Here is an 11,342-nt window from a genome sequence, read left to right as displayed (position 1 = left end):
ATGTTAAAATGAGCATTTTGGAGCACAAGAAGAACTGACAGTATTTAGGTYTACATTTCTGTTTGTTTTTCCAGCTGCTGTAAAGTAAATAAGAAGTTGGAAGCTTTCACGGTACCTTCATATTTGTAAAAACACTGTAWAATATTGAAAGTTATTCTCTTTATGTTTCCTCAACATTTTGTTCTAGCATGTGGAACAGATATAAAATTATATTCTCAATAATTTTGCATTACAGGGGATACATAAAACCTCGTCTAGTTAGTGCTTTCTAGATGAGAATGCCCTGCTACTCAGGAGATCGGTTTCTTGATAAATGTGCTCCTAAAATTGAAAGCAAACAGAAATCCTCATACTAAGAGGAGCACTTTTTCCCTCTTTTCCTCTATGTTAGTTAGATAAGAATGAGAGTCTTCGTGCCTTTGGGCTCTCCCCTGATGAGAAARCCCTCGCTGCCATGACTGCCTTTCCTGGTGCTCCTGCCCTTAGGACTGTGCTGCTTCTTTCTAGGCTGGAATTTTCCAAAATTTTATTTAAATTGATTAAAAATGAGAGGCAGAAGTTCTCGTAGTTCTGCTGCTGCTGCTTGCTTTGGGTGAGAATCTATTCACTTGGAAAAGATGAAACAATTTTGGTATGGTTTGCAAATGGAAGTGTAAAACCACTGGAGCCGTTGAAGCTTGTTTTTCATTACAGTGGGTGATATCTGTTAAATTTGATTATTTATTGGCTAAAGAGAAATAAGGGGAAATCTGCATATGCTATTAAGTGTATTGCCTAGAAATTCAGAAGCAGACTTGATTTTATATATATAAATTGGCACATGAGAAAGGTTTGATGCAATTTTGGAATGCAGGTACATCCATTTCTCCGCAGGTTAATTTTTCAATATCAGTGGAAGTCATTTTCTTAACTCTGCTGCATTCTAAAACCATTATCCAGGCGCTTTTTCAAAAGATAAAATTCTAATTCTGTTACTCGCTGAAAATCTCATTTTTTTTTTCCATTTGACTCCGCTCCCCAGATATGCGTGATAAAATGAGGAAATGGAGGGAAGAGAACTACCGAAACAGCGAGCAGATAGTGGATGTGGGTGAAGAGTTAATTAATGAATATGCATCTAAGCTTGGAGATGACAGTAAGTACACATTGTTTTTAAAACTTCCATGTTTTAGCTTTTATTGCACATGCCTGGTTTTGTTTATTCTGTTTTCTTCTTTTGGTCTGCATATAATACTTCTGTGTGTTTTCTTTTTCCCTTCTGTTGATGTTCATTAAATATATGTTGTTTCCTTAGTTTAATAAGGGTACCTTAATTCCCAGCCTTGGTTTCTTTACCGAATATGGGATGCAGAGAAAATTAGTTAGACCCTTAGTTTGGCATGTTAGTAGGGAGACTGTTATGTGAAGACTTGGCATTAATCTGTTATCTGCCGGTTGTTCAACTGATCTCATGTTCTTCAGCAGCGTGGCAAAAGTTGGCAAATATCCTTTTATAGGAAAGAAAGCTATTCCTTAGTTTAAGTCATGCATAGTGCAAGAATTAATCGTAAGGCYGTTTTTCTTACGGCATTACATTTGTGATACTGTTTTTAAAGGTAAGTCTAGGTTTCTGCTTTCCTTAAAAATATTATTTTGAGGGGATTTTAACTATGTTATACAAATGCTTGATAGAAACTTGGCATATAACGTTTCACATGAAAAGAGAATTGTTTAGAACCGTGTCACAACAACGCRATAGCACTTTTCTGTAAGAATGAAACAAAATATGAGGTATAGCAAAATACTCTGTCAAGAGTGTAGTTATACGTTTGTATATTAAAGTTACACAGGCAGATTTCATTTCTCTTTCTTCTTATTTCTTTTATAATTTGGATAACTTAATACAGACCATATTATTTTCTTGTAATGCATGGAAGTATCTGGAATTTATTTAAATATTTATACTCATTTTAATTTTTGTAAAAGAAATACTGGGAATGGAAACCATATACCATRAAAAAAGAAAAAGTACAGTATGCCTAGGATTCTTGGGTAGCCACAAAAGATAAAGGAGTCATCAGATATGATGGATATTAGCCTTATTGATTAAGGTGCTTTCAGAAAATATCTGGATGTTGTCATGATTGATTTCAGAATGCATGTGGAAAGGAAAATAATGAAAGGAATAGGCTGGATTGTTTGGGTAGCTCTGTAACTTGATTTGTATGTATGTAATTGATTTATGTATGTAATTTATATTTTGTGTCTGATGCATATATTTTCACATTCATTAAAGAACGTATAAATTATGCTATAAAAATAGACTAAAGCTCTTACAAATTACTCAGTGGGCATAAATGGTTACAAAGTAAAGTGCATGTCAATTCCTTTGTATATTTAGAGAGTAAGAATATTGGCTTGAAAATAGTGGAAACTCATTAAATAGAATGTTCCAAAAAAGGCTGTGAGGACCTTTGTTATTTGCTGTCTTTCTTTTGGAAGATATTTGCTTCTGATTTGGTTCTGTGGTATATTGAGTGCCCCAATTTGACTTAGAGGAATCACTTAGTTCTTGCAGTTCCCTTTGGATATTTCCTTCTCCATAACCCATCTTTTCTGTGGTCTGTGCAGCTGCACATCTGAGTTCCTTCTTCTCTGAGTTACATTCACAACATAGTAGAGCTTAAATAGGAATAAGACAATCTGCCCTTGAAAAGCAGTATTTATTATTTACAGTACATCTTGATCTTAGGTGTTTCTAGGTGTACCTGCTTGAGCAGGGGGGTTCACTAGATGATCTCTTAGAGGTCCCTTCCAACCTCAACCATTCTGTAATTCTGTGACTTAGAGAAATTGTCCCACGCCGGGAAGAAAGTTTTGGGTGTTTTTAGGAGTTTTGGTGGAGAAACAGGAAAATAAATTCAGTTTATTTCCAGTTTCAATGACTGTTCTCTAGATCTGATCAGAGAGAAGGTCTTAATGGAGATCAGTTTGGAAAATTTTAGATATGTTAGGAAAAGCAAAGAATTAGAACTTTTTGCCTTTCAAGATGTCAAAGAATATTTTATATTGCTAAAAGCAATAAAACTACTTATATGTATTTTTAATTAATTCCAGCAGTGTGTTAAAATGTCCCTTTTTTCAGTAATGATCCACAGGAGTAGAAGGGAAAGATTATACAGACAAATTTCATTRATCTTCTTTACATTTTAGATGTTTCCCATTATATTTAAAATATTATATCTACATTTAATGYCTTTTATTTTTGTGTCCAGTTTGGATAATATATGAACAGGTGATGATTGCTGCCCTGGATTGCAGTMGAGATGATCTGGCATTGGTAAGTTTTCAAGTTGCTTTTCCTCGAATCCTTACGTTTTCTTCATGTGAATCTCTTCCAGATAGTTATAGGATATTCTGGACTCCATATCTTGGACTTGTAGARTATTGAGAAATGCACTGCAGGGAAGGAACTGCCTCCACCCACCTTCCCTAATGTGTAACTTCTGTTTAGACAGATCATGTCTCTTCCAATAACCGTGAAAATATTTACAGCTACTCTGGTATGGGCTGAATGACAAGAATAATACTGAAAGTTGCCATGTTTTACAGAGGATGTTTGTTTATTGAAAACTTCTCAAATTATATATTTTGTGGTTGTTTTAGGTTAAAATATCATGCATATCATACTGTTTGCCTTGTTGGCTATTATGACAGGCAAAGATTAATACAGTCAATGTAGAGCAATGCATTTATAGGCAGTGTGTTTAATTCCAAATGCTACAGCTGTACTAATGAGTTATAGTGGAAAAAAAAGYGTGGTTGTATCCATTTTTGCTCTTACTAAATCGTCAAGACCACATTATAAGCTTCAGACTGTTTTGTTTTCTGTTAGCTACCTGTTTTTATTTTTTTCACTTAATCCTTCCTCATCATYTGTAGAAGCAGCGCTGCCATTTCGCCTTTCAGTTTACATTGTGAGCAAAAGAAAAGGCCTGAAAATGTCAAAAAACAGTGAAATAATTTTTCTTTTGGCTTTTAAATGAAATCTTCCTAAAGGCAGGAACATCTTGCTGTTRACTGTTTCTAAGATAGCACATTTCAAGTGTGGAGGCTGATTGTCAAGGAAATAACATTTCTGCGGAGTATTTGATGCTTTTCTCTATGGACAGAGCATGTGCTTAAGGTGAATTCTGTACAATGGAATYAAAGTAGGAAATAGTTTTCATGTTAGGTATACCTCGTAGGTAAACAGAACATTTCTTATATTTGAATTTCACTCTCATAAGTTGGTTAAAAAAGTTTCCTTCTTAAAGCATTTGCTTTTATCATTAGGGAAAAGTTGGAATATTCATTTCATATTCTTTAACAAGTGATTCCTCAACTTTACTGTATCATGAGTGAGCTTCTTTTTATTTTTTTCCTCATGTTGTATTTCAAGTGAGAGCACTTATTAGCACCAGCGTGTCAGCACAGCAGGCTGAAGGAGATGGTAATTCTTTCCTGTTTGACCCTGGAATACTGTGTACTAGTTTAGAACTCCTCAACTCAAGAAAGACATTGATATACTGGAGAAAATCCAATGGGCAACCATTAAGATGATTAAAGAGCTGGAGGACATGAGACAACGCTGAGAGATCTGGGTTTACTAAGTCTTGAGAGGGCTCACAGGCCATTTTCTTGTTGTCTTCAAATACATACCAATGGGAAGGTACAAAGATGGAGCCAAAGACAAGAGCAGCAGACACAGGTTGCCCAAAAGGAAATTTCAAATAGATATTGGGGAAATATTTGTAGCAATAAGCATGATGAACCCTTTGGAATAAGTTTTCCAGAAAGACTCTGGAATTGCCATCCTTGCAGGGGTTCAGAACTTGACTGGCAGGAGGCCCCAAGCTCCTGTGCTAAATTGGAAGTTGACTCTGGTTTGAGTGGGAGTTGGTACCAGGTGACTTCCCAAAGACCTTGACAACTGAAATTATTCGGTGATTTTTAATGTAAATACTTTTTATGGATATTTAGTTATGGTTGATTTATTTGTAAATTTATTTTCATCTATACAGATAATGTAAATAAAATGAGCTATTGTGAAACTGTAGCACCATTTCACCYGAATAACCTATAAAACACAAACTTAGCAATTCCTTTGCAGACAGGAACTGGCATAGGCAAAAGCCTGCTTAGCAACCAAATTTTAATGAACTTCTTATCTATCCTTCACAAAAATCTGGCAAAAGACATGGGGCTGATTTGTGCCATGAAAGTCAACAGTCTTGGACTGACTCCAAATAAATAAGCTACTTTATAGAGCTCAAGTCATCTGTCAGAACTGCTCACCCAGAGTTTTATTCTCCTCCAGAGAGCAAGGCACTACATAGTCTGAGCCTCACGTTGGGTTGTCAGAGCAAAACTCAGTGGTCTGGGATACCCAAGGGSTCGGGCTGGAGGATGTACCTGGGAGAAGGGCACTGGAACCAGAAAGTTCTCAAATCTGTATCTCAGGTTCTGTATGTATCTAGTAAAGTGGACTACATTGAAAAATACAGCACAAAATACTGAACTTTTGGTGAACCCTGTGAGCTTTCCCTTTCTTGATAATTCTTGTGTTTCTCAAAAGAAAATACTGTTTTAGTGTAGCTGTCTGTTCAAACAAAAATAAATGTACTTACTGTTTAAATAATGTATTTCTATGTGCTGATTTATATCAAAAACATTTTTGATCTTTATTTTGAGGGTCTTCTAGGAAGACTCATGAAGTTGTTGAGGGAGACAGTGTTGAAAGATCAGTTGGGAAACGTTATTTGTTTTTCCAGCCCTGGTGGAGATTCTGAGTTTCTGTGCCCTCTAAGGGATATCGCTTGACATGAGAGTGCAACAGTTTATGCATCTTAGAAAGTAGGCTAAAAGCCTAGGGGGAAATCTGGATTTTTCTTTTTAATGTGATTGATTTATAATAAAGAAATAGTTAATTCAAACAAGCCAACATCATATGTGGGGTTTTTTGCTACATCTGTAGCCCCGAAGTTGTACAAACCGCTCTGCAACTTCTGTTTTTTAGCAGGGAACTTTTGACAGCTGTGATGCATTTTGCTTAAGGGAATGGGTCTCATCTGCTCCTAATGAGCAGCCTGCGATGGTTTTCACAGAATCATTCATCTGGCTTCTTTTCCCTTTTTCTTTTTTTTTTGTTTTCYTTTCTTTTTTATTAGTGCCATCCTCTCTGTCTTGCCCCAAATGAGCACGTGTTGTGCATACAAGCACTGCCCTTAGCCACCTCTATCTTCCACCCCCCTGTTTTAGTGAAGTCCCCTGTTTTTGGCAGGCATCTGCACCGCGGTGCCTGCACATGCTGCAGTTCAAGCTCAGTTACGAGTGGGTAGTCGGATCTGCATGTGAACGTGTCGGGTCTCAGGGTACCCCTACAGCATCGTCTTCTGCAATGTCAAGGTCTCTGCATGCAGAAATCTGCGTTACAGTTTTTGACTTCTTATGTTTATTGGAGAAAACCCAAACGTACTTTTATTCTGAAAGTTACTGTCCTTCAGGGTAGGCACGTTATTGGACAACATAACGGGTTTATGCTCTGCAAAGTTTCTTTTTAAAAAGCGGAGGGTTACACTTGTATTATAAAAGCTAGGGTGGAACTGCTTCTCTCGAGATCTGTGTAAGTTTTCCTGTCTCTTGAAAATGCCCACAGGTTAGTTCAGATTACGTCATGTGCTACTAAGAACATGTTGTTTTTCTCTAACATCTGTAGTTAAGAGCAGTAGCATTTGAGCTGGCCAGCATTAAAATTGCCTGTAAACTGTTTCTGTATTAAATCTGGGAATTTTGTTACATGAAATTGCATTGCGGAGATCTTGATTGATCCATACAAACAAGATCATGATGAAAATAGCCTGTGCTTACCTGAGGCTAAGCCTTTCCTCCCTGATTGCTGTCTCCTTCCTCTCTCTCCTGTCTTTTGTATCTGGAAGATGGAAAGACTTTTTCTGTGCTGTGCTCTAGAAACAGAGCAGAAGCAGAGGGGGAACCTGCTAATTTTTAAAATTGCTTATCTGTACATGTATTTTTTGTGGCCAGTGGATGTGATGAAATGGATCAGACTGTGTAGTTAAGCTTCACCAGACCCATAGAACTGAAGAACAGGTTTTACACTGATCTCTATAAATAAATGCCTTGAAAGGGAAGGTCCTGTATGAAGCTTTTGGCCTGATTGATACCATTGTTCYTTTCAGAGCCTAGGACCCTTTCACTTTAATGTACTGGGTCAGCTACAAACCTTGCCCTGCTATTTGGCCACGTTCGTGATAGGGTTCGAGCTGGGTTCCTGTGGGGAAGTTCTGATTCAGCCCCTCTACAAACATCCTTTTCCTCTAATCCCACAAAATCTGCCTGTGATGAATTCGTTTTATCCAGCCCAGGTGTCTCATTGATTTCAGCAGCTAGACATTCTGCCTCCTGTGCCAGCAGGCTTGCTTTAAGCCAGTGACAAACATTTTCTTTGGATTTCAAAGTTTTATTTAAAAAATAAACACAGCACATAGTATTACCATGGTTTCTTCCACTGCAAGAGAAAGAAGTATGGTATAAGCTCTCAGTGTCTTTATTTTGGGTTTTACTGTTTTGTATTATTATGACGCAACTAAATACACTTCATGTTTTAATAGTATCARAAATCTTTTAGTAGATGAGTATAATTTTCTAGATAAATAACCATTTCCAAGAAACCTGAAATCTAGCAACTTGTATGGAAAAGTTTTCTTAGAATTAGTCTTCTAAATCTAAGAGGTTTCAGTTTCCGAACTTCTCTTTATAATATATTTTATTGCTTTTTTCAAACACTGGTATTTGCTTTCATGCTCTTGGAAGGAATGTCTTTTTTTACAGCTTATGTGCGGATAATTATATTCACAAAAATATATTTCATTTGTTTATTTGTGTAGTTTTGTCTTCAAGAACTAAGGCGGCAGTTTCCTGGGAGCCACAGAGTTAAGAGATTAACTGGAATGAGATTTGAAGCTATGGAAAGGTAAAAACTGAATTTAAGAAAATGTAATTCCTCTCCGGAAAAGGTCRGTGATTTACCAGCATAAGGCATTACACAGTAAAACACTAGGCATTTTTTTGGCAAAGTCTATAAACTGTATATTTATTGTTGTACATCTACAGCAGGCTTTGAAAACCACTGACAGCCTTTTTGTTCTCCTTGTTCTCCTCTGCTCCTCATTAGCAGGGAACATCCTTGCCCACGTATGGTAGGTTCAGTAGAATTTAATAAGGATTAAATCTATAGGATTCTTTATCAAAATTACTCAAAAGCCATCCAGAAAAGAGTAGCAGAACCTAATAGGAAACCGACTTCTCTGAAATAACCCTTCTATAAAAGAGTTATAACTTAGTAAGTTTAGGAGGAAGATGTAAAATAATGAGCTAAGGACTTTTGACTTTCAGCTTTTTAAGAGGAATTACCTCAGGGCTTGAAGTTGACCTTCATTGTCTGGCTTTGTTCTTTTAATATATCCTTTTTTATCAACCTTCTCGTCTAATGCACTTTTCTTGGGTATTAGGGAGAGCAGTTAAAACTCTGTGAAGGACTTTCAGTTTCTGGTAACTGAAGGCTAGTAAATCTTTGCTGCACYTCTAGTTAAGATGTGGAGCTTTTAGGCTGTCTTAATATGGAGGAATTAGAATTTAGGAGTGCTTTTTCTTTCTATTTAAGTGYTTTATATTTATCAGATATTTTTCATCCTTCTCCTTGCAAAATGAACCCTGAAAATATAATCTGGTACAGCCAGCAGTGTCAGTCCATTGTCTGGATCAAAATAGCCAGACTCTGGTACCACCAGATCAGCCTGAAGGCAACTAAAATTTTGACATTCACAGTCACTTTCAGTAAAATACTGATCCCCCCAAAAATCCCATTAAAWTGAGCTCTTTCTGCCTTCATTTGATGTATGGGAGGAAGATTGGCAGCAGATTGCTCCCTTCCCCACACCACCCCCCACAAATGCAAAAGATCATAATTCTCTTCAGACTTGTGTGACACATTAAATATGTTCCTGCACGTGAAGAGATCTCCTTGGGAGGTGACTTCTACRTAAACATGATGTGCTGTTTCAGCAACTGGAGGATTAAATTGCAGTTTTCCAAAAGTGCCTAAAAATTCCTGACACGATGTGAGGTTAGTTCCTYACGTGACGCTGCAACATCCCGGGAGCAGGGATATTGACAAAGGATGAGGTTTCGTCTCCACAGGCTTCCTCCAGTGTTCAGAGATGTGAGAGAGGTTTCGTGTCAGGGTTATCCTGTGCAGGAACCTGTCCTGGTGCAGGAACTCTGCAACATCCTTCTCTCCAGTGACTATAAATGAAGCTTAGGGAGACCTGCTAGACTGACGTGATGACACCTTCTGCTGAGGAAGCGCTGGAGTCTGAGCGACTCCCAGGAGTTGATAAGATCCTGCCTTCCTTAGCAGGAAGATGAGGCAGTGAACARCCGCCTGGCAGACTGAGGACATCACTTACTGACAGAAAGAGTAGAGTATTCTGGAACTTCCCTGAGTAAAACTGAGATTATGGTCATCGTGTTCAGACTTGTAAAGTATGCAGGGTAAAATAGTAACTAACAGGGTTCATGAAACTAACATTTTGCAGCACTTCTGCTTAAATGGTCTGTAGTGGTCACCGTCTGCTTTTGTGCAGAAATTTTGTTTCACATTTGTTTTTATATCTAACGGTCATCGGGCCTGGACATCTGAGTTTCCCAAATCCCAGTGCAGCTGTGGGCAGAGTGTGAGTGTGTGAGTGGGTGTCCAAGGTGCAAAGGGGTTGGGTAGCAACACGTTTGGTCAGCAGCACCTCTGCAAAACTGTCGGACTGCACGTTGAGGGCAGATCGTCCCAACTGGTGGTGGTAGCACAAGAGCTGTGTAATAAAATGTGATCAAAACTGATTTGTTTTATTTGCCCGATGTGGCTTCTTTATGTGGCTGATTGAATGCACAAATCTGTTTACCAGAAAATTTGAAGCACTTATAGCAGCTGCAGTAAATTATTTGTACTTCAAGTAACAGAATTAGTTAATAAAACCTATGCACTGACAATGGAAAAAGTTATATAATCTATGGTAGTGTAGGGATTGGACTCTTATGTTGAGGTTATACTTTATAAGGTTGTAACAAAATAAATTTACCTGAAAAAAGTGAAAAAAATCTATCATTCTAGGTGTCCTTTTGAATTTTGAGTTTATGTTCCTTTGGCAAAGAGGAGAGTTGGGAAGTRGCAAAAGAGAACAGGAAAAGGACTGAAACGATTTGGGTGTAAAATGTGTAAGTTGTTGCTGAAATAGCATTCCTTGGAAGGGTTTCATTTTTTTGWTGTTTTAATACTGGCATAAAATACTACAGCTCATATTTAGCACTCGCATAACAGAAATTTTGCAGAAATTCAGCTCTCAATGTTCAGGATGAAAAGTGCAGCAGTGCTGTTAACCATATTGGAAGGMTAGTTGGAAAGTCAGGAGTTAGTGGCAGAAATAAATGTGACTGATTTGTTTCAACAGGTATGATGATGCTATCCAGCTATATGATAGAATTTTACAAGAAGACTCAACCAACACAGTAAGTTTAAAAGATTTTTCTGAACTACAGTGTTACTGTTTGAAATTTTCCTAACATTTTGTGGCTTTTGCTGTGGAAAAGCATTTTGACTGTATCATTTTTGAATTTGTGTCCTTTAATTTCTTAGTGTACTCCCTTAGAACAAATGAAATTCTTCTCATAAACAGAAGATGTGATTTGATGCTTGCTCAAGTGCTGAACTTAGCAAACATTGTTATAAGTGTAACYCTTGCAGTGATCTTGATAGGCGTTGCATTTCAGCTTTTGCTTTTCCCCTGAACATTTAGTGTTAAAGGCTCGATGTTGTCTGCCATGGGTCATCTGTCTTCCTAACGCTCAATCTTACTCTCAAGTGTGAGTACACTCAGGTAGTGCTTGAATTGCCTAGCTATTTTGATTTATTATCTGGGATGCTTTATTAGCTTTTGAATCCAAATGCCGTAGAGCTTGCCAGCCTTACAAAACAAAACCTGAGACAGACTGTACTTTTTAGGGATTTCTTGAATACTGGTTGTATAAGAGTYCTTAAGATAGTAGATGCCAAAATGAAAGTCTAAAAAAACTTGTAGCAATAGAGTCACACTTCTTTTTTTTCCCCAGTAAAAGTAAAGCTGGAAATATGAAGAAATCACAAAGTTTCATATTTTAATGTCACATGGTGCAGTTTCAGTTAATGGTTGTCGTTGATCATTCCCCATTTGAGAATTTGCCTCTCCTGTGCCTCTTTATTGAGCAGTCATCTA

At 37.3% G+C, this 11,342-nt stretch overlaps 1 protein-coding gene across 1 annotated transcript in view; it reads left to right on the top strand.

Annotated features, from left to right (window-relative positions):
* Positions 1-1,014: 1,014 nt before the first annotated feature.
* The window catches only part of EMC2 (ER membrane protein complex subunit 2), a 31,144-nt gene continuing 20,816 nt past the window's right edge, over positions 1,015-11,342 (top strand). The window contains exons 1-4 of the mRNA XM_026054536.1: positions 1,015-1,135; positions 3,255-3,319; positions 7,926-8,011; positions 10,542-10,599. Of these exons, the coding sequence (XP_025910321.1) occupies positions 1,024-1,135; positions 3,255-3,319; positions 7,926-8,011; positions 10,542-10,599 (321 nt within the window). The 5' untranslated portion in view covers positions 1,015-1,023. The remainder of the gene's footprint in view (positions 1,136-3,254; positions 3,320-7,925; positions 8,012-10,541; positions 10,600-11,342) is intronic.

The sequence above is a fragment of the Nothoprocta perdicaria genome, unplaced genomic scaffold (genome assembly GCF_003342845.1).
Source record: "Nothoprocta perdicaria isolate Ctin4 unplaced genomic scaffold, notPer1 scaffold_122, whole genome shotgun sequence".
Taxonomy (NCBI): Eukaryota; Metazoa; Chordata; class Aves; order Tinamiformes; family Tinamidae; genus Nothoprocta; species Nothoprocta perdicaria.
The sequence above is the reverse complement of the archived record's forward strand: the minus strand, read 5'-3'. Positions and strand labels throughout refer to the sequence as shown.